This window comes from Tamandua tetradactyla, chromosome 13 (assembly GCF_023851605.1).
Source record: "Tamandua tetradactyla isolate mTamTet1 chromosome 13, mTamTet1.pri, whole genome shotgun sequence".
NCBI lineage: Eukaryota > Metazoa > Chordata > Mammalia > Pilosa > Myrmecophagidae > Tamandua > Tamandua tetradactyla.
The window spans coordinates 41,344,188-41,368,759 of record NC_135339.1 but is presented as its reverse complement, the minus strand read 5'-3'; the positions used below and the strand labels follow the sequence as shown (position 1 = coordinate 41,368,759).

At 38.4% G+C, this 24,572-nt stretch overlaps 1 protein-coding gene across 1 annotated transcript; it reads left to right on the top strand.

Moving 5' to 3' along the window:
* The first annotated feature begins 1,511 nt into the window (after positions 1–1,511).
* NAP1L5 (nucleosome assembly protein 1 like 5) lies at positions 1,512–23,778 on the top strand. The gene is given in 3 exon segments (XM_077124456.1): positions 1,512–1,706; positions 23,338–23,540; positions 23,542–23,778. Coding segments are annotated over 3 exon segments (546 nt in total). The 3' UTR covers positions 23,690–23,778.
* Positions 23,779–24,572: the final 794 nt, after the last annotated feature.

Sequence of the window (24,572 nt, the reverse complement as noted above, 5' to 3'; positions counted from 1 at the left end):
GCTAGCTGCCGGAGATGGATTGGTTTTTAATAAAAGGGGATTTATTTTGTTGGTTCTTCAGAGGAAAGGCAGCTAACTTTCCACTGAGGTTCTTTCTTACGTGGAAGGCACAGGATGGTCTCTGCTGGTCTTCTCTCCAGGCCCCTGGGTTCCAACAACTTTCCCCGGGGTGACTTCTTTCTGCATCTCCAAAGGCCTGGGCTGAGCTGCTAGTGCTGAGATGAGGAATGCCGAGCTGCTAGGCTGTGCTACATTGCGGTCTCTCATTTAAGCACCAGCCAATTAAGTCAAAAGTCACTCATTGCAGCAGACACGCCTCCTAGCCGACTGCAGATGTAATTAGCAACAGATGAGGTTCACGTACCATTGGCTTGTGTCCGCGGCAACAGAACTAGGTATGCTCACCTGGCCAAGTTGACAACTGAATCTAACTAGTACAGTATACATACACACAGAGAGATTTTTTCACATTACAAAACACAAGAATGTCTTAAGAGGGAACTACCAGCGTTGATAAATTCACCTTAAAGCAAAAGTAGAAATTTGGCTTCAGGATTCTTAGAAATATTTATCAGAAGAAATATCTGTACACTATGATAAAGGGAAGAAAGCCAAGGGGCTTTCTCCTATTAAGAGGAATGGAGTTGGAAGGATGGAGATGAGACATATAGCATGTTGCTTTGGCTGAGGAGATACTTGCAGATTGACTTGAGTAGTGGCGATTTTTCAAAATAAATTTGTGTGCCCTGTTTTGGGGTCCTTTCTGTTGCAAAAAATTATTGGATAATATTTTATAATCCCACATTTTCTTTGTTGTAATGAGTAAATTGCATGCCAATAAATTTATGCTAAATCATGATTATTTGTTTTCATCTAAGACACTTTCTGCCTCGAAGAGAGTGCCTACCCTGTCCCTGGCTCAAAAGACACCCAAGTAAAGTTCATCTCATAGTAAAGTTTTTAACTGAAATTTCTTCAAAACTGGTTCATGTAAGTATAATGCTATTTTAGTTGAAAAATTCTTTCATCCCTTGGCCAATTTATCAAGGACTCGAGCCACATCTTATATCACTATCAGAGAAACCCATCGTTAGATACAATAATTTTGGAATAGTAATTATTATTTAGTTTTAAAAAGAGAACCTCTGAGCAAGATGAAAAACACATATAGAAAGGGATACTTGTGAGGGACAGGTATAAATTAGTATTATAACTTATTTTAAGTTTGGAATCTATCACAAGCAAGGAGAAAATGCCTATAAAGTAGAGGATGTCGTTAAGAGGATGACTACTTTGAGTTTCTTAAGATGGACAGAAGTCTACTTATCTGTGGTAGGGGACAGTCCTAGTGCAGCTGCTGGCTCTCCCTGCCACAAATAGACCAGGTGAGTCTGGTGGGATAGAACATCAACCCCTAGTAGCTAAAGGGATCACTGGCTCATTCCTTCCCCTATTGTTCTGAGCATATGTAAGTATTCTCTGGAGACAGTCTGACTCTGTAGGCATGCTTTATGCTATCCAGCTCACGCTCTGGTGGTGTATCTGTAGCAGCTGGACGGACAGGCTTCTTCCGCTATGGCACACTAACACAAGAGAAGGGTGTTGGGCTTAGACCATCTCCCTGCCTGGGTCAGGGATTGAGACCTGCCGGCTATGGGGAACCTCCTCCTACTAGTGACGCTGACTTTGCTTTGTCTCTTCTCTGTGTGAATATGTGTTTTCCATCAGTGCCACAGTGAGCTGTGCTTTTGTTGGTAATCATGACACCGGTATCAAATTGGATTGACATCTCTTTAGGTGTCTTTCTTTTTGACCAACAATATCCATAGATATCAGACTTGCATAGCTACTGGATGTTTACAAACCAATGACAACTTCTTAATCTTGACTTAATATGCAGGTGTCTTGAAATGAAGCAAGTGTTCTCAGAAAGTGCAAACTTTCACTGTTTTATATCCATGCTAAGACCATTTTATGAAGCAATTGCAAGTTGTGTTCTTAGTGTAATCAGATTTAGATATGCAGTAATAATGCCTTTCCCAGATATTTACCAATTTCTCAAGTTCTCTATGTTTACTTGTATTTTCAACCTTCAGAACGTGCTATTTAATTTGAGGGAAAAATTGATTCATGTATTCAAATCATGGGGACAACTTGAGAAATGCATTTCTCATTCTGTTTATGAGACTGAATCCTTTAAAATGTACTTTCCAGTTGCTCAATTGTTTCTCGAAACCCCCGTTTGGATTAAAAAGCAAGTATTCATAAGGTTTATGACGTTTCTTTGAATATCTTTCCTACTGTATCTGCACATGGAAGGTCTATAGAAAGAAGGCATGCATGAACTTTGGAAAGCCTAGGTTTAAACTGCAGCATTCCTAATTATCAACTCCATGAATGCTGGACAATCAAATATTATGGAAGGGAATGATCTCATAATCTAAAATGGAGGTTTTAGTTTCTGTCCTGCTGTCCTTATCATTTTGCTGTTAATATCAACTGAGATAAAAGCATGTTGTGAACTTTAAGTACTACCTTCATGCTGGCTGAGAAACAGTGGTGATGGTGGGGTAAGCCTAAAGGAGTGATCACTGAATTGCAATCTTATGGTAAAGAGGTCAGGTAATTTTGTATCAGAAGCACCATCTAATTAACAAATAGATGCAGTACTAGAGGCATTAATGTAGCTGGGTTTTATGGTCAAATGTAGTCTAGGAGTTTATATCTTGTAATATTAGTGCTAAATGTTTACAAAGAATAAATACATAATGGATTTTGAATTCTGCCAATAGCTGGGGTATTTCTTAAACCATTTTTATTGGTTCAGAATGGATCAACTTGGATTTCTATGAGTAAAATAGCAATCATATATTGTTACAGTTAATCTGAAGGGTTATAGTTAAGTGAAAATATGTATATAAAATTGGATTTGATTGAGATTGAAACAAATGTGTTTTGCTTTGAGTTCTTCAAATGTTTCTTCTCATTACAATTTTATTTCATATTAACATTACTTGTATAAATGTTTCCCTTGTCCCTGGTTATTTTATTCACAGTTTTACATCATCTTGAAGACATCTATAATTTAATTCTTAGTTGAACGTGCTGTCTTGGACAGATTAGTGTAGTACTTTCTTTTCTATTTTGATTTATTAGAATAAATATTAGTTAAAATTGTGACCAATGTGTATCCTTCCAGAGCATCTAATCATCTTATAAATTGACAATTCGTTATTATAATTTAGTGTAAATGGGGCTACCAGTCTATTTCAATTGTTGTGACAGCATTTATATCAAATGTTAATAAATTATGTAGGGAACAAATTGCTGAGTTGTAGTAATTCTCTGAAGTTTAGTATATTCATAGTTAAGCTTTCACTAAATAATTCAATATGTATTGAGTAGTACCAGAATTATTTTTAGATTGTGAATGCAAAATTGAATATTGATAACAACATTTGCCATGGCAAAGATGTACATATAATTTAAAATAAACAACCAATAAATAAATTAGACAAGTAATGAAATAGCCGTGACTATGTGGCAAACCATTCCTTGATGACGACCATTACTCTGCTTGGGGAAAAAAAATCACATTAGTCATTGGAACATGTAAAGAATATCAGACTTTCAAAAATAATAAGAAACATTTAGAGAAGTATTTTTCAAAGTGTCAGTTCTGAACCATTAGTGCAGTGGCTTTAGTTTTTAACTAGATTCAAAGTAGGAAATACATTTTTACCTCTATCTAGATGTGTTTACTAAAAAATTGAAAATATTTCACTACACTATATTTAACTTTCTAATATGCTGTTCATCTGTTTCCATTTTTTTTTCTGTTTTGTAGCTCATGATTTTAAAATGCTATTAGACTCATTGAATTTAATTCTCAGCTCCCTAAATGGCTCAAAGTATGCAATTCCAAATTCATGAAATTGGTGGCTTGTGAAATCAATGTAGGAGGTAATTTTGGTTTTATAACAAAAGAATTCATAGTATGAAATTGCGGTGAAGATAAAAGAAGAAATATGCAAGTTCATAGTTAGGGTTATTGCTGTTTTGTGAATTTGTATATGTGTTTGGACATGTATGTGTTGCATGTCTAGGGTTACTTTTAGATTTGGGTCAGAATTTTCACCATCAAGTGTAATGTTCTTAGTCATTTTTATAGGTTTATTGACCTGTGAAATATTTCAGAAAAATGAATGCTGTAATGGAGGGAAAACAGGATCTTTAAGAGAGAACCCCATCGATTTCCAGATAGCAGTTTCAAAAGTCTCCCAGTCTGGTTCTGTTACTAACCGTGCTCAAGTTACTTCATGTTTCCGTGCCTAGGTATTCAAAAGCATAAGATGTTGAATGATGGAGAGCTGGAACCTTTCCTGGTATAATATGAGTATTTATGTTACAATTCCCTTACAGATAAAATAGATGCAAAATATCCTCAATAATATACTTAGTGAAAAGGCACGTTGCAAAATATTTCCTGGAAGTTTAACTTGACATACTCCTGTGCTGCAATTGAATAAGCACTCAAATCATCTCATTTAAATCAGCAAGTTGTTCTTTAAAAAAACTGCATTTTTAAGAGTAATGGTAGGAAAAGAAAAGCCCAAAGGAAATTGGAAAAAAAAAACATACAAAACAGCAATTATGTAGAAACACTTGTATACATTACTTTGGAGAAAAGAAGCTATCTTCATCCTTTGAATTAGACAGTGTAGCTATAAAAGTACTAGAAAACTGTCAAAAAAATGGTGAGCTTTTGTTCCAAGCAAGAGAGTTCTTGAAATTCAACTTTACCTCTGTGAAACTTTTTATTATCTTTAAGATGAAATAGGGCAGCCTGAAATACTTCTAAGCATTTTCCCCCTATTCTATTATGTTCTAATTATAAATATTTAAGTATTTTAGTTGAAGCTTAGCTGTAGAATATATGGTGAGATTATCCTATGATTTTTTTAACAAACACATAAGCCACAAATTAATTCATAAAATAGGTAAACTTTCTAAAATACATTATGAAATATCTAAAAAAGGATATACATGAATTTGTCTCTCATATTTTTTGCCTAATAATACGAATTCATTTTTAAAAGTGCCTACAACATTTAGATAGTGGCCAAATGTTTTATGGAAATACTCAGAATAAAGCAGAATGGAAGCTCAATACTGTTTTCAAGGCCATGATCCCTTAGCACATGGATTCAGACATGTGGATCTGAAATGACATTTCCTTTTTCACACCCTATTAGGCATAGGATAAAACATAAATATCACACCACTCCTTCATTTTCCTTATTAAAGCTAGAGTGGGCATACTAGTAGCAGCAGTACTGATCTATAGCAACAATGAAAATTCAAAAAGCCATTGAAAAGAAAAAAAAAAAAGCTTGGGCTTTGAAATCTGTCAACTTTTATTCAAATCCTTACTTCCTAAATCTTTATACCCTCCCAATTTACTTAGATAGCCATAGCATTAATTTTATCACAAATAAAACAGAGACCATAAATGTTTATTTATTTGTGCATACATTTATTTAATTAGTATACATTAAATATCTCCTATATCACCAAAATTTTTTAGGGGATGCAGCAATGAAAAATTCCTTGATCTCCTGAACTTATAGTCAGTGAAAAAACAAACATATTCTATCATGGCAGATAATAACTGGCAAAATAAGATGTAAGTTTCCCTTTGAAGAATTGAAAAACAAAAACAGGCATGGTAAAGTGATAGTAAAGAAAAGAATGAAGACTTAAATTCTGTGAATCCAGCTAACAGATTCAGAGTCCAATATGGAAGTGGGCCTTAATATGAAAGTGGTTTTCATTCATTTTATTGGTTAGGATATAGAATTCTCTACTGTGCTGTGTACTTGTTTTAGCAAAGGGGAGTCCTAATATATATAATACATGCACGTGTGCACACACACACACACACACAATAATCCAATCATTATGATAAGATTTCAAGGTTATTTTTATAAGCCTCCTCTGTTACAATGCCTATTTTTCAAGGATGTTATGGTGTTTTCATTTGTTAATACTGCCAGAAAGGCAATATACCAGAAATGGGTTGGCCTTTATAAAGGGAATTTATTAAGTTACAAGTTTACAGTTTTGAGGCCATAAAAATGTCTAAAGTAAGGCATCCAGGGAAAAATACCCTGACTCAAGAAAGGCTGATGTGTCCAAAACACCTCTGTCAGCTGGGGAGGTACATTGCTGGCATCTGCTGGTGACTTTGGCTTCTGGTTTCAAACAGGTTCCCTGGGGGTGTTTTCTTTCTGCATCTTCAAATGTGTCTTTGTCAGATCTTAGCCTTTTCCAAAATAGTTCCCTCTTAAAAGACTCCAGAAAGTGGATTAAGAACCACCTTGAATGGGTAGAGACACATCTCCATGGAAATGACATAATCAAAAGGTCCCACTCACAACTGGGTGGATTACATCTCCATGGAAACAACTTAATAAAAAATAGGCCTTCTCCACAAAACTGGATTAGGATAAAGGACGTGACTTTTCTGGGGTATGTAACAGTTTCAAACCAGCACATATTACACTTTGGACCCCTAAAAGACATGTTCTTTCCATGTACAAAATATACTCATTCCATTACAGTTTCGCAAAGCCTTAAACCATTTCAGTACAATGCAAATTCAAATCAATTCCACCTTCTCCAAGCATTTTCTGGGGCACATCCTCAATCCCCTCAGAACAGTTGGGTGGCAGCAAGGTTACCCTCAATCTCCAAGGAATGTGTTCCACCCTCCCTGAGGCATGGGGCACCAAAACTCTTCCTGAACATTGTGGCAGAAGGTCCACCTTTTGCCTCCAAGGCAAACTCGCCCCTTCCACATGGATGGGGGGCTCCATTCTCCTGGCCTGAGAGCTTTTGGTTTCAGACCTTAGCTTTCATGGTTCTATCTTTGAAGTAATTTTTCTTTCAATGTGTCCCTGTTCTATCCTTTTAGTCCAGACTAGCAGTGTTTCCACTTATATCCAACTTGCAAAAAAATTGTCAGTTTTCCATCATACGCTGATCACACCTATCAGATAATAGGGCCTTCCATAAATCCTTTCTGGATAAGTCATTTCTAATTCTGCTTTTGTCTGAAATGACTGGCTGGTTCCATGTTTGGTTAAAACCTCACATGGGGCAGTATTCTCTGGGGTCTCCCTTTCTGGAAGCCCAGGATTTTACAAACCATCAATTTCTGGTTTCTTTGTACCCAAGTGTTCAGTTCTCAGGTTATCTCTTTCCTGTCACCTTTTATGATAAGCCACAAGGAGAAGCTAGACTATACTGTCCACAATAATTTGGAAATCTCTTGCTTAATATCTGTATTAGTTAGTGTTCTCTAGAGAAACAGAATCAACAGGGAACACTTGCAAATATAAAATTTATGAAAGTGTCTCACGTGACCATAGGAACGCAGAGTCCAAAATCCACAGGGCAGGCTGCGAAGCCGATGACTCTGATGGATGGCCTGGATGAACTCCACAGGAGAGGCTCACCAGCCAAAGAAGGAATGGAACCTGTCTCCTCTGAGTCCTCCTTAAAAGGCTTCCCATGATTGCATTTAGCATCACTAATTGCAGAAGACACTCCCCTTTGGCTGATTACAAATGGAATCAGCTGTGGATGTAGCTGACATGATCATGACCTAATCCTATGAAATGTCCTCATTGCAACAGACAGGCCAGCGCTTGCCCAATCAGATGAACAGGTACCACAACTTGGCCAAGTTGACACCTGTCCCTAACCATGACAGTCCACCTCTTGTCAACTTGGCACCTATATATATATATATCACCTTAGACCATACTTAATTTCCAAATGAAAACAAATAAGCACACATTTTTTTCTTTTACCTGACAATACTCAACTGTCCTGCATATAACTGGAAACACATTAAATCTCTCCAGAATAGGGTGCAAATCCTTGGACAACATTCATTCTTAAACTTGATATCTTACAACTTAAATAGTATAACACAAACAAAACAGCATTACAGTCCTCGTTTCTGTAACTGATCAGGTGGTCGAAGTTCATATTTATCACTAACTTCTTCCACTACCCATAACATGTTCCCTTTCCCCTCAGCAAGCACTTCAGCTGGCCATGGTTCTTTGCCTGGTGGGGTGACCCAAACCTTCATTCCTGAAGTCTCAGAGCCATTAGTGGTCCTGCCTGGATTGTGTTGTTGCAGTTTTCCATTGATTTTAATCACAGGGCATGGTAGTACTAATAGACGCCCCAGGGGATCTCCTATATTCCAAGAAAACTCTTCTTTACCTCTTTATGGTACCTTCTTTATGTAGTTGCAGTCCTACTTCCTTCTGATAGTCAGGGTCAGTTACCCCAGACAATAATGTAACCCCCTTCTTGGTGTGTTGATCCAGAGGTATAAGTAGCCCAAAGTGGCCAGGTGGCAAACTTAACTTCCAGTTCAGTGGTATCACTGTTGTTTCTCCTGGAGAAAGCACACCCCGTTTTGGAACTAAAACCTGTAGACCAGCAGAACTCAGGGTAGCAGGGACAGGAAGCAAAAATTTTCCTAGTGGATCACTAGGAGTAATAGTGAGTGGCACCACACCCATTTCCACCCCTTGGTTCCTGGATCCATGGATCCTGGGTATGGGAGAAACAGCACCATACAGCGGACGCTGATTCAGAGCATACACAGCTTCCTGGAGAACATTACCCCAGCCTTTCAAGTTTTTGCCAACTAGTTGGCACCGTAATTGAGTTTTCAAAAGGCCATTCCACCGTTCTATCAATCCAGCAGCTTCTGGATGATGGGGAACATGGTAAGACCAGAGAATTCCATGAGCATGTGCCCATTCCCACACTTCATTTGCTGTGAAGTGTGTTCCTTGATCCGAAGCAATGCTATGTGGAATACCATGACGATGAATAAGGCATTCTGTAAGCCCACGGATAGTAGTTTTGGCAGAAGCATTGCGTGCAGGGAAAGCAAACCCATATCCAGAGTATGTGTCTATTCCAGTTAGAACAAACTGCTGCCCCTTCCATGAAGGGAGTGGTCCAATGTAATCAACCTGCCACCATGTAGCTGGCTGGTCACCTCGGGGAATGGTGCCATATCGGGGACTGAGCGTGGGTCTCTGCTGCTGGCAGATTGGGCACTCAGCAGTGGCTGTAGCCAGGTCAGCCTTGGTGAGTGGAAGCCCATGTTGCTGAGCCCATGCATAACCTCCATCCCTACCACCATGACCACTTTGTTCATGAGCCCATTGGGCAATAACAGGAGTTGCTGGGGAAAGAGGCTGACTGGTATCCATAGAACGGGTCATCTTATCCACTTGATTATTCAAATCTTCCTCTGCTGAAGTCACCCTCTGGTGTGCATTCACATGGGACACAAATATCTTCATGTTTTTAACCCACTCAGAAAGGTCTATCCACATACTTCTTCCCCAGACCTCTTTGTCACCAATTTTCCAATTATGGTCTTTCCAAGTCCCTGACCATCCAGCCAAACCATTAGCAACAGCCCATGAGTCAGTATACAAATGCACCTCTGGCCAGTTTTCCTTCCAAGCAAAATGAACAACCAGATGCAATGCTCGAAGTTCTGCCCACTGGGAGGATTTCCCCTCACCACTGTCCTTCAAGGACACCCCAGAAAGGGGTTGTAATGCTGCAGCTGTCCACTTTCGGGTGGTACCTGCATATCGTGCTGAACCATCTGTAAACCAGGCCCGAGGTTTCTCTTCCTCAGTCAATTCACTGTAAGGAACTCCCCCATAGAGGCCACAGCTCTGGTTTGGGAAAGAGAAGGTAATGTGGCAGCAGGAGTGGAAACCATGGGCATTTGTGCCACTTCTTCATGTAACTTACTTGTGCCTTCAGGACCTGCTCTGGCTCTATCTCGTATATACCATTTCCACTTTACAATAGAGTGCTACTGTGCATGCCCAACTTTATGGCTTGGTGGGTCAGACAACACCCAACTCATGATAGGCAACTCAGGTCTCGTGGTAACTTGGTGGCCCATGGTTAAGCGTTCACTCTCTACTAAGGCCCAGTAGCAGGCCAAAAGCTGTTTCTCAAAAGGAGAATAGTTATCTGCAGCAGATGGTAAGGCTTTGCTCCAAAATCCTAAGGGTCTGCATTGTGATTCTCCTATAGGGGCCTGCCAAAGGCTCCAGACAGCATCTCTATTTGCCACTGACACTTCCAGCAACATTGGATCTGCTGGATCATATGGCCCAAGTGGCAGAGCAGCTTGCACAACAGCCTGGACCTGTCGCAGAGCCTCCTCTTGTTCTGGTCACCACTCAAAATTAGCAGCTTTTCTGGTCACTCGATAAATGGGCCGGAGTAGCACACCCAAATGAGGAATATGTTGTCGCCAAAATCCAAAAAGACCAACTAGGCATTGTGCCTCTTTTTTGGTTGTGGGAGGGGCCAGATGCAGCAATTTATCCTTCACCTTAGAAGGGATATCTCGACATGCCCCACACCACTGGACACCTAGAAATTTTACTGAGGTGGAAGGCCCCTGTATTTTTGTTGGATTTATCTCCCATCCTCTGACACGCAAATGCCTTACCAGTAAATCTAGAGTAGTTGCTACTTCTTGCTCACTAGGTCCAATCAACATGATATCATCAATATAATGGACCAATGTGATGTCTTGTGGGAGGGGGAAATGATCAAGTTCTCTGCGAACAAGATTATGACATAGGGCTAGAGAGTTGATATACCCCTGAGGTAGGACAGTGAAAGTATATTGCTGGCCTTGCCAGCTGAAAGCAAACTGTTTCTGGTGGTCCTTACTAATAGCTATTGAGAAAAAAGCATTTGCCAGATCAATAGCTGCATACCAGGTACCAGGGGATGTATTGATTTGCTCAAGCAATGATACTACATCTGGAACAGCAGCTGCAATTGGAGTTATCACCTGGTTGAGTTTATGATAATCCACTGTCATTCTCCAAGACCCATCTGTTTTCTGCACAGGCCAAATAGGAGAGTTGAATGGGGATGTGGTGGGAATCACCACCCCTGCATCTTTCAAGTCCTTAAGAGTGGCAGTAATCTCTGCAATCCCTCCAGGAATACGGTATTGCTTTTGATTTACTATTTTGCTTGGTAGGGGCAGTTCTAATGGCTTCCACTTGGCCTTTTCCACCATAATAGCCCTCACTGCACGAGTTAGAGAGCCAACGTGGGGATTCTGCCAGTTGCTCAGTATGTCTATGCCAATTATACATTCCGGAACTGGGGAAATAACTACAGGATGGGTCCGGGGGCCCACTGGACCCACTGTGAGATGGACCTGAGCTAAAACTCCATTGATCACCTGGCCTCCATAAGTCCCCACTGTGACTGGTGGTCCAGAGTGATGTTTTGGGTCCCCTGGAATTAATGTCACTTCTGAACCAGTGTCTAATAATCCCTGAAATATCTGATCATTTCCTTTTCCCCAATGCACAGTTATCCTGGTAAAAGGCCGTCGGTCTTCTTGGGGAAGACTTAGAGGAAGGTTAACAGTATAAATTTGTGGCAGTGTAACAGGTTTCTCCCCCATAGGGACCTGGCCTCCCCTTCATTCAAGGGGCTCAGGGTCTGTAAACTGTTTCAAGTCTGGAAATTGATTAAGGGGCCGTGACTCTGTGTTTTTGTAATTCAGGTTAGACTTCTATTCCCTTGACCTAGAACTCTTTTGTTTATACAGCTCCAACAAGAATTTAGTAGACTGCCTTCTATTGTATTTCTAGGCACCCCATGATTTACTAGCCAATGCTACAAATCTCTGCATGTCATATAATTTTGATGCCTCCTTTGAGTTTGTTGTCTATTATAATAGCCGCGCCTACCCTGTCTTTGGTGATTAAGTGCTGTCACCTGGCTTCTGCCAACTCAGGATCCTGTCATCCCCATTGTGTTTAAGGATTCCAGCTCAGTGACAGCAGTTCCTACAGTAATATCTGACCTACAGAGAAGTGCAACCACAGAGCTCTTGAGGGATGATGGTGCTAGTCTCACAAATTTATTTCTCACTGTTCTGGTAAAAGGTGCATCCTCTGGACATTCCTGGGGTGTAAGAGCAGGCTTTGCATGATAAATCCACTCTAACATCCCAATCTCTCTAAGTCTCTGGATCCCCTTATCTACATTATACCAGGGCAGTTCTGGCATTTCAACCTCAGGTAATGTTGGCCACCTTTTGATCCATGTTTCAACCAACCACCCAAACAAGCTGTTAACACCTTTTCTAACTGCTCTAGCTATAACATTGAATGCAGAATCTCTGCTTAGTGGGCCCATATCAATAAATTCAGCCTGATCCAGCCTTATATTCCTCCCACCATTATCCCACACTCTTAAAATCCATTGCCACACATATTCCCCTGATTTCTGTCTATATAAATTGGAAAACTCACACAGTTCTTTTGGAGTATAACGTACCTCCTCATGTGTGATACTTTGTACCTCACCTTTAGGGGCCTGTTGGGACTTTAGTCTAGTTATAGGTCTAGAAGAAATGAGGGGTGGTGGGGGTGGGTTATGAAAAGAATTAGAAATATCTTCCAAGCCATTTGCTTCAGGGCTTTCATTTGCAGTTTCATCTGGTGAAACAGGATTAATCACTCTAGGGCTAATCCCTTCAGGAGGAGGTTGGGTGGCCAATTCCTCAAGGCAGGCTGAAGGTGGGGCGGCTATGTCCTCAGGGCAGACTATTACAGGGTTATCTAAAGAAGGCTCAGCATGGTCTAGTGTTTCAACCTCACCCCCAACATCATTATCAATCCATATGTCACCATCCCATTTTTCAGGGTCCCACTCCTTTCCAATCAATGCCCTCACTTTAACGGCAGACACCATGCAAGACTGAGATTTCAGTTTACGTTGTAAAGTTGCTACTCTAACAATAAGATTCTGAGTCTGATTTTCAGAGATCTCAAGTCTACGGCTACAGGAAATAAAATTTTCCTTCAGGATACTCATAGAAACCTCTACATCTTTCAGACGGCGCTTAAGCTTCTCATTTGAAGCCTTAAGCCCATCCCTTTCACCCTTTAATGTAGACAGTGTATCTAACAACAGCCAACCAACATCTCTATAACTCTTATTTCTACAAAACTGTGTAAAGGTGTCAAAAACATTATCCCCCAGAGTCTGGCTTCGTACAAGCGAAGCATTAGGAGAATCGAATGATGATATTTTGACTATCTCCTTTGCCAACTCAGTCCATGGATTGGGAGTGTCATTCTGATTACGGGAATCAGAGTCCTTAGTGTCTCTGAGCCCAGTCAGAGTAGAAAACCATTCATAAAAACCCATTTTTAAGATTCTGTTCCTTAAGAACCACTCCTGGTACCAAGATGAAGTAGTTAGGGTTCTCTAGAGAAACAGAATCAACAGGGAACACTTGCAAATATAAAATTTATGAAAGTGTCTCACGTGACCATAGGAACGCAGAGTCCAAAATCCACAGGGCAGGCTGCGAAGCTGATGACTCCGATGGATGGCCTGGATGAACTCCACAGGAGAGGCTTACCAGCCAAAGCAGGAATGGAACCTGTCTCCTCTGAGTCCTCCTTAAAAGGCTTCCCATGATTGCATTTAGCATCACTAATTGCAGAAGACACTCCCCTTTGGCTGATTACAAATGGAATCAGCTGTGGATGTAGCTGACATGATCATGACCTAATCCTATGAAATGTCCTCATTGCAACAGACAGGCCAGCACTTGCCCAATCAGATGAACAGTTACCACAACTTGGCCAAGTTGATACCTGTCCCTAACCATGACAATATCCATGTTCATCACTCTCAAATTCTGCCTTCTATCCAATAGCAATTAATTTTGCCAAATTTGTTGCCACTTTGAAGGAAGGCCATCTTTTTTTAGTTTGCAATAACACATGAATCATTTCTGTCTAAGGCCTCATTGGAAGCATGTTTACTGTCCATATTTCTACCAGTGGTCTCTCCAAAACATTCTATGTATTTTATACTCCTCACTATTCTTCCACAGTCTCCCTTCTATTCATTTGAAAAGCTGTTCCAGCATCTTTGGTATTTGCAAATCACAGTACCCCACTTTTCTGATACCAAAATCTGTTTCAGTTTGCTAATGCCATCAGAATGTAATATACCATAAATGCAATGGCTTTTATAAAGGGTATTTATTAAGTTAAAAGTTTATAGTTCTAATGCCCTAAAAAAATGGTCAAACTAAGGCATCCAGAGGTAGATACTTTCACTCTGAAAAAGGGCTGATGTCTGTCATATGGGAAGGCATGTGGCTGGTGTCTGCTGGTCCTTGTTACTGGTTCCCTTGCTTCTAGATTCTGATTTCAGGGGCTTCTTCTCTAAGTACCTGTAGGTCCTGATTTAGCTGCTCTGCGTTTCATCTCTTAGCTTAGCATCTCAAGGAAAGGCACATGGTAATGTCTGCTAGGCTCTGGTTCCTGTCTAGCCCTAGCAGCTCTTTCAGCTGCTGGCATCTCCTGGGGCTCCTGTATTTCCAAACATGTGCATGTAAACTTTCTCCTAAATGTTTCCCTATGTTGGCTCTTTTAAGGATTCCCGTAAGCTACTCGAGACCTACTTTGAGTGGGTAGAGTCATGTCTACAGCTAATCAAAAGGCCTGCCCACAATTAGGTGGGTCTCATCCCCATGGAAACAACCTAAAGAGTTTCCACCCTACAGTACTGAATCAGGATAAGAAGAACAAGGCTTTTCTGGGATATATAACAATTTAAAACTGGTTCATTTTGGGTATTAAATAAAATGTTTATTCCTACTATATAGATTAAATTATTTTCTCATTTTAAAAGTGAGATAAACAAGGTGGCAAAAAAAAAAAACACAGACACAGTAAACGAGTGCAGGAACTCTTATTTGATTTTTCAGTAAGTTTAAAATCACAGCTTTTCAGTGTATCACACCACATAACAGTTCCAATCTCTCCCTCTTAATCAATGAGCATGCTAGCCATGTTTTTATTGCTAACGCATAGTCTTCTCTTTTTAAATAACACAACTTGTGTTGCTAATATATGTATGAGAAGGTCATTGTAAAGGAAATAATAGCCAGGCATAGGTAGAATCCTTAGAAAGAATATTTTTTGTTTGTTTTTAACTTTTTGGTGGGAAATACTATAGATTATAGGAAGTTATAATATTTTTGAACTTTGTTTTTGTATGGGTGGCTTCTATTACATGAACCACTGGAGTGGAGTAAATATGTCCTAATATTTGGAAAAAACACAACATATATATTTATACTTTATGTATATACAAATTGATTCAATACATCTTCTTAATTATTTCATTTTCTCTATGATATATCTTTGAAGCAAAAAGCAGAAGAGACTAAATTTTGTTTCTGTTTAATTGAATGGGACTCCTGGAAAATACTTAGTTCTTCAACTTGGATAAAACAGCATTCAGTTATTAAAAATCCTCTTAAGACCTCCGTTATCTAGTTCAAAAGAAGACTGTAGATAGCTCTACTCGATAATGCCACCTGAGAAGAATAAATTAAATTTAAAATTCGTAAAAGCAAACTTAAGTTTTTTCATAATCATAGCATGAGTTAAGAAAAATCAGACTTTCAAGTTAGACTGGCACAAATCAGAAATCTTACTCTGATTCAAGTCTTACTAATACTTTGGTGACTACATGTGACTTGTTCAACTGAAACAGAGAGAAGCCTGGGATATCAAGGGTGACTCCTCAGTTCACATTTCTCTGCATTGGGCATGCACTTGCTGGCCCATAATAATCGATAAGTAAGTGATTAAGTGAGGCTTTGAGGGTGAAGGCTATTACCTCTTATAGCAGCAAGTACATTTTATCTATTAAACACCTCTATTATATACCCCTAGAGAGTTGTACAGCTTATTTTACATTCACCAGGGAGCCATAACTCATAAATTCTTGGTTTATTAACCATAAATAATGGTTAAAATGGTTAAAAATTAGTCAAGGATATCATGGTAAGGGCATTTTATAGATAAGTACTCTTCCTCCTAGTAAATACCATTAGTCTGTTTACCTGGGGGTCTATGTGACAAGGAGATTAGAACAGGTCACCTACCTAATTCCTGTCCTCCTATCCACCATGGCATCATGCTTGTGAAGAAAAGGAGTGGATAATAAGCCAGCTGCTTTAATTACCCCCTTTCCATCTACATTGAGGTAGAAGAATGGATATTATTTCCTCAGCATTTAAAAAAAATATTCAATATACAAGATTCAGGACCTCTGAACCCAACCATGATGTACTAACAGAAACTGAACTTAACCTCCTCCTTCGTATAGTATTTTACATAGCTTTCCTGATTTAAATTCATTCTCTTGCTGAAGACCAAATATGCATCCTTTAATTTGTATCTGTCAACTCCTAACCTTTCCCAAACTCAATCTAGCCTTAAAGGTCCTCCCAGAATGATCTAACTGAAATTTTGCTTTTATCCAAATCCTAAATAATATTTCTACTGCAAATAAAATGTCTAATAGTAATTAGGATCCAAAATCACTATGCATCCCTATACTTTCTTACATTTTTTTCACTGTATTGCACTTAGCTGGTGTGCTCCCACCTCATTCTTAAACCCAATACACATAATCTCTATTTTTCTGGGAAAAGCTCCAGTAACATATTCCCACCCACCCTAACTCTTAGTGATTCATTTTCCCATTTCTGAAGACCTGTCACATTCTCTACCATTCCATCAGAGTTCCAGACCAGGAATGAGTTTTGGATGGAAAGTGCACTTCCTCAATTGTTAAACTTTCTTATCTTCATTCTAACTTTGTAGGCTTGATTAAGTTAAACCCATCACATATAGCCTTAAACTAAAAAGTAGATAGAAACTTTTGGAGGGCAAATACCCAAATAGGAAACAGTTGAGACTTTTCTTTCTTCCTCTTTGTTATTCCTCGGCAGTACAAATAGTATCCAGCAATTTAATTACTGGTTGACTGAAAATAAAATCTGTTTTCATTAAGGGTCCTGAGATCAAGTTCTAATTTTGCTATTAACTGAGTCTCCAAAAGCAAAATATTTTACTTTTCTGAGCAGCTGCTCTTTCATCTGTAGAATGAGGAAGAAGAGAATATTTTCCTCTCCCCCCAGTTCTATGTTTCCCTCAGCAAAATAACCGCAGCTGAATCATTGTGAAGTTCCTAAGAACAGGAATGCATGGTAATATCTAAATTATCATGGGGCTGGTGTTAGTGAAGGAATTTTACTGTTGCACAACTGGGAAATGGTGGGCTCTACCCTAGTGTGCTGTGATCATGTATTAAAGAACCACAAAAATGCATTAGTTCAAGTCAGTTGTCAGTGTGCCCTTGATAGTCTAAAAAGTGGGAAGTTACACCTCAATTATCAAATCTTAACATTAGGCAGACACACGCACTTCACTGTAGTGGGTTGAAACATGCACCCCAACAAAAGACCCATTTTTAATCTTAGTCTGTATACCCATGGGTGTAGACCCATTCGTGAGTAGGAATCAAGGTTGGTCTTAATCTGTTCTCCTGGAGGCCTTATATAGAGAGGAGATTTGGATACAGTCAGAGGAACAAGAGGACGTAGAAACCAGAAGTCAGAGAAAGCTACTGGAGAAGAGCACGTGACAGAGGCTGAGCGATAGTCTGTGACAGAGTATGATTTGGTTTGACTACCTTGATATTTCCTAAGCAGTAGTAGTTTATCCAATATCATTTTGCATTATTAGTAGAAATATCAACAGAGCTAAAAGGTGACAAGCAATTTAATATTATTATGAAAACAGTTTTTACCTTAAGGATACCAAGAAAGGGTCTCAGGGACCTATTTTGAAAATGGTTACACTACATTATAACAGACAGCTGAAAAAGGTACAAGGCCCCAAAATGAGAATTGCTGCCCCTCTAGCATAGAGGGAAATCTTTGCTTATTTGAAACAGAGAAAAAGCATTTGTCAGATGTATAGCTGCATACTAAGGGTTGGTGGTTCTCATAAATTGACAACTTTTTGAAAATGCATACAATTTGTCACCACTCACATTCATTCTCTAAATTTCATCCATCTTCTGCCTAGATCAAGCAAATAAGTTGAAACGGGACATATTTACAACACAAACTGTGGACTCTAAAATAAACTATGGAATATAATTAATAGTATAATTATAATAATAATGTTTCATCAGTTGTAACCTAGGTATCCTACTAAAGCAAAGTGTTAGTAATAGGGAAAACTGAATTCTCTATGAATTTCTTAAATTCCACTTTATGGTATAATCAGTGAGGTTAATTCCACATTACTTTTTAAAGAAGAAGACGCTTACCTTCCTTTACTTGAGATGATTAATGTGTCAACTTGACTAGGTTATGGTGTCCAGTTGTTTGGTCAAATACTGGCCTAGTTGTTGTTGTGAAGATATTTTGTACATGGGATTAGTATTTGCAATCAATGGACTTTACATAAAAAAGATTACCATTGATAATGTGTGTGGGTCCCATCCAATCAGTTAGATATTTTAAGAACAAGAACTGAGGGCTGCAGGGATCAGAAGAAGATCTGCCTCAAAACTTCAGCATCAACTCATACTGAAATTTGTAGCCTGCCAGATTCTGTTAAGGAATTTGGAGTCAAGACTTCAACAATACTGTATAGGGATTTCCAGCCTACAGGTCAGGCCTGTGGTAGAAACTTCAGACTTGCCAACTCTCACAGTTGTATAAGCCAATTCTTTAAAATTAATCTCTTAAGATACATATATACATCCAGTTGTTTCTCTTTCCAGGGAGAATCTTATTCCCCAGTCTGGAATGTTGGTTTAGAGGTGACCCAGCTTCAACTATGCAGGTTTGAATATTCCTCGGTCTCACTGTATACTTCCTAAAATTCACATGTTGTCTCAAATATCATTTCCTTAGATTTTTGGAGTTATTAATTAAACAGAACAGAACAAAGACTTGCTCTCTCGGTTCTAGATATTCAACCCTATCTTTTAAAGACCAATGTTCTAGCAGTTTCCTTATTCTAAATAATTGATATAAATTGTTGTGCAATTGATTTGCTCTGAGCAAAAGTTTTGAAGACCACAATTGTTCATAAGACAGCTTCAGTGAACTGCTAAGTTGTACAGCAATGTGGTCTGGTGCTTAATGAAGATAATTGTCTCTAGAAAAATCAGTTTCACGTGCAGAGATTGATATTATTGGCACTTTGAGAAATAATGCCTTGATGCAATGTGTTCTACATTCTCTCTTGGAAGTATTATATAAAGAAAAAATCCATTATGTGACAAAGCATATAAATGGAATTTACAATTGATAATCTATTCTTAAGAAATTGGAGTTTATATATATACTGAAAATATATTTTTACTTATTACCATTTTTGTGAATTGAATCTTGTCCCTTGCAAAAGGCATATGCAAGTCAAAATCTGCATTCCTGTGGGTATGAACCAACTTGTAAATAAGGCCTTTGAAGATACTGATAGTTCATCATATTTGTGAATAGGACCTTCAAAGATCGTATCTACAGAGGCCTATTTTTAGATAAGGCCAAATTGAATCAGGGTGGGCCTTAATCCATATGATTGAAGTCCTTAAAGCAGAGGAACTCAGTTGATTGAAGGAATTTGGAGTCATGATTTCAACAATGCCTTATAGGAATTTCCAGCCTATAGGCCAGGTCTACACTACCAGCCAGAAGAGCCATTGACAGAGGCAAGGAACCCCAAGGATTGAAAGGCAAGCCAATTCTACAGACTCGAGGAGAAGGCATGGCTTGTCAAAATGTTTATTTTGGTCTCCTAGTTTTCAAAACCGTAAGACAATAAATTACTATTGTTTAAGCTAATCTTAAACATGTGGTATTTGTCATAGCAGCCCTGGCAAACTGAGACACTCAAATTCATGATTCTGATTATGTTACCTGTTCATCTATTCCCTTGACAGACATCTGTTGGGAGACTATACTAGCCATTTTGTGAGCCTCCTGGAGATATTATATGAATAAGATAGGTACTAGAAATGCTACCTCCAACCTGCATAGCTGCTTAAAATACCATAAAGTTTTAAGTTGTGACAATGTTCTCTATGAATTCCTTAAATTCCATTTCATAGTATAATCAGTAAATATGCTACAGTGGGAAAAATACAGGATTTGTGGTCAGAAAAACTCTAGATTAAAAAATTCCATCTCAATATAAGTGACTAGAACTGGGGGTTGTTTTCAACATTGTGAAATTGGTGTCCTCATTTCTGAAATGAGAAGGATGAAATGATTTGCAATTGTTTATTTCTAGGGGCAATATCTCCTCTTAATTCTCTGGATCTTAAATACAGAAATCTAATTCAGAACTTCACTTAGAAATCCCAGTAATCTCAAAACTGACTTATCAGAAATAAAATTTGTGAGCTGCTTCTCACCACTACTTGTGGAGTCACCAAAGCATATTCCTTGTCTTCTAAAAATTTTTATTTCTAGTTATTATACTGAATAATTTCTATTGCCCATATCATCTTTGTTGACCATTTTTCCACTATTAAGTCTCTTGTGAAGAATATTTAGTCAATTTTACTTTTTCAGATAATGAGTTTTTCCGCTCAGGATTTCCATTTTGTTCTTTGTAGCTTTTTTTTTTTCAGCCAGTCTGAGGTTCTCTAGCTGTTCGTTTGTCATTGCCATATATTCCTTTAACTCTCTGAACATATTTATAATAGCTGTGTTAATATCTTTTCTACTAATTCACGTATCTGTAGTTTCTTAGACAATGTTTCCATTGATGACTTTTAAAAAAAAATTTGTTTATTTTCTTTTCAGATTTAGTAATTGTTATTGTTTATTGAACACTGACGAAGATATGTTATTGAGACCCTGGTATTTGTATTCTCTTTTGATGAATGTTGACATTGTTCTCGAAGGAAGATAATTTGCCTAGGCTCTAATTGTAAACTTTGTTTCCTCTGCTTTGGCCAGTAACAGAAGTCTCTGACATTTATGTCTTTTAGAAGTTGCTTTCTGCTAGGTTCCTTGAAATAAAACCATTATTTAAGTAGATCAGAGGTTAGATAATTTATATTTTAAATGTGTAAGCAGGGCAGAGTTGGGGTTTCCCATTTTATAAATCTCTCATTTCCAGGATTTGCCCCTGCAATTTATAGGTGCTTTAGCATACCTGAAATCCATCATCTGATTCTCCATTCCAGAACTGTCACATGGCTTAGTTGAAAGCCTCTGGCTTCATTTTTTCTTATAAGGCTGTAATCAAAATGTTTTCTGGGGCTGCAGTCATCTCAGGGCTTGGGAAAGATAGCCTTCCAAGTTCACTTAAATGGCCAGTGACATGATTTGATTTCTCACTTTTGACTGAAAACATCCCATCCTTGCCACATGGGACTCTTCACAGGTCATCTTACAGCATGTTAAATGGGTTTACATCAGAGCAAGCATGCAAGAAAGTGAGAGAAGGCAGACAAGATGGAAGGCATATATGTAGTGTATACTAATCTCAGAAGGGACAGCTCCTTACTGCCAACAAAACATATTACTAGAAACAACACCAGAAACTGCAGCTGTTACCCAGGAGGCATACATTATAAAAGGGAGTAGATACTACAGGGACACCCAGAGTTTTGCCTTTATCCTCTTTATGTCTGTTTCCATTTTATATGACTTCCCTTGATTTTTAACAGTTCTTTTCTCTGCATATGCTTGGCTATTTATTACTGTGTATTATATATCGTGATGTGAAAATTTAGATATAATTTTTACCTTAAAATACATGATACCTTTTTTATTTTTATTTTTTATGTATTTATTTATTTTTGCATGGGCAGGCACCGGGACTCAAACCCAGGCTCTGGTTTGGCAGGTGAGAATTCAGCCACCGAGTCACTGTCATACTGCCCATGATACTTTTTTTTTTTTTTTTCAGGATATGATGCTCATTTACTTCTTTATTTGACTAAAAATCCTCGTATTCCTCTATGGCATTTACCTAATTGGGAATTCCAATGGTTAAAGTGTGCTTTATTTATTGTGATGACTAAACTACTTTTAGGACAATTTCAGTCCAGGATATGGTCTTTGGAGGTACCTAACAAAGCCTTTGATGTTTAATGGGCTTCCATTCCTTGACATGATCTAAACTTTTATCCCTGTGAGTTTTTAGAAAGCTCCTGCCAGGCTGTCTGATCAGTTTCTAAGATGCCTCTTCTATAACAATAAGAAATGCTAAGGCAAAAGCCTATTCCATATCCTACTTCACTTTGGAATTTCATTTTACACAGATATTGGCCGCTTTTGATGCTTTCCCTGCTTTGGTACCTAGTTTACCAATAACTTTATAAACATACACACATATTTGTTTATGTATGTGTTTAACTTATATAAGCATATATGCTTTATTTTTCTAGCTTTTTCTTGGCAGAAAGGTTAGTTAAAAAATTAACTACAAATATTGAAAGCAGAAAAATAGTTTTTAAAATGAAATATTGGGTGGGCCATGGTGGCTCAGCAGGCAGAGTTCTTGTCCGCCATGCTGCCGGAGACCCAGGTTCGATTTCCCGTGCCTGCCCATGCAAAATGAAAAAAGGAAATATTGTTTTATTTTTCTTAATTCAAAAGTACAATATTTTCATTCAGCTTCAGAAAGTCAGGGAAATTGAATCATGTTAAATATGTCTACTAAAACAATCTGATCATGTATATTTACTTAAGATACTTGCTTTAAAACAAATGTTCCAAATAACTTTAACAATACATTTGAAAGAATATATGTAGATGCATATGTGTGTGTATATGTATGCACTCTCGCCACTTTTATTCAACATTATAGCATTATACAGTCAGGACAGTTTGGTAAGAAAAATAAATAAAAGATATCCAGATTGGAAATGTAGATGTAAAGCTAACTCTGTTCACATACAAATGATCATATATATAGAAAATCCTGAGGAATAATAATAATAATAACCATTAGAGCTTCTGGTTGACCAAGATTGTGGCATAAGACACTTTAATGTGCCAATCTCCCACAGAATTTTTGAGCAACTATCAAAACCTGGAAGACCCATCTTCGTCAAAGCTCCAAAAAACAGTTAAAGAGTTGCAGTAAGTAGGCAACTGCCCAAACAAGAAAATGTTCCTTTAACAAGTAGTAGTAGGAACAGCTCTCAGTTTCCGCAATTTCCTTCCGGTCCAGCCCAGGTGTGCGGCCTCAGGGGGAGGCTCCCTTGAACTCTGCTGCTTCTCCTCTAAACTGGCAGGAAAAAGGGAGCTGCTGAGCCAAGCCAGTTGGCTGCTGAGAAGGTCATGGGAAAGCCCATGCGCAGCAGGGAGACCCTGACAGCGCAGCTGGTTGAATGGCAGAAAAGTCCCAGACGCCCGCAGAGAATGTATCAAAGCCCGAAAATGACTTTATCGAGAGCATGCCTAGCTCAGTGAAATGCCAAGGCCTTGCCCTCAAAAAGCTGCAGAAGCATTGCAATAAGATAGAAGCCAAACTTCATAAGGAATTTCAGGCTCTGGAAAAAAATATATGTCATCTATAAGCCTTTACTCACCAAGATCCATGAACTCACCAGCGAAATGGAGGGCTGTGCGTGGACTTTAGAGGTTGAGAACTCCAAGGACAAGGAGAAGATGGGGGAGGAGGGTGAGGACGAAGAAGAGGAGGAAGAGCTCTGAGGACCCCCACTCTGAGGTGTCTGAGGATGCCAAGAACTAAGAAGGGACAGAGATTGAAGAGGAAAAAGAAGATGAAATGAAAAACTGCTTAAAACTTTTTTTTGAATAATGGTAGACTTAAAAAAAGAAATGACCTGTATTTAAAATTAAATGTGAACCTATTCTGATGTTCCTAAAATACATTAAATTGAAGTTGTCAGAGCCTGGCCAGCTAGGAAGTTTCAGATTTAATTTTCAATTTGAACACAAATCTATAGAAAGTAAGGTGTTGAAGAAGACAAGATATATTTAAAATTATTTTTTCTCGATCTCTTCTGTAAGGATTAAAAAATTGAAGCTTATGAAGAGACAGATAAATGTTAAGGACTGTCATTTTAACCTCATCCATCACACTATCACACTATACGTTGGAACACCCAAGCCAAGTCTGAACATGGACTCAATGTTTAATTCCTCAATTGCTTTAGTTTTGGTGAAAGTTCATGTGCTGAAAAAAAAAATCAGAATCCATGAAAAATGCTGTCTTTGTTTAAGATTTTGCTTTTGTAACCCAGGGATCAGTTTTATACTGGAAAGAGGAGACTGTTGGAACGGAGGACTCCCATGATGGAAATTATGGCACATATGAAGAACTATAGAGTTTTTAAAGTGTGACTGTTGAATTGTGAAAATCTTGTGACTGATACTCCCTTTATCCAGTGTATGGATATATGAGTAGGAAAAAAAAGACAAAATAAAATAAATAAATAATAGGGAGTGGGGGGGGTTATGGACACTCTGGGTCTATTTTTTTTTTTATTATTTTTTGGAGTAATGAAAATGTTAAAAAAAAATCTGTTGTGACAATGAATGCACAGCTATATGATGATACTGTGAACCACTG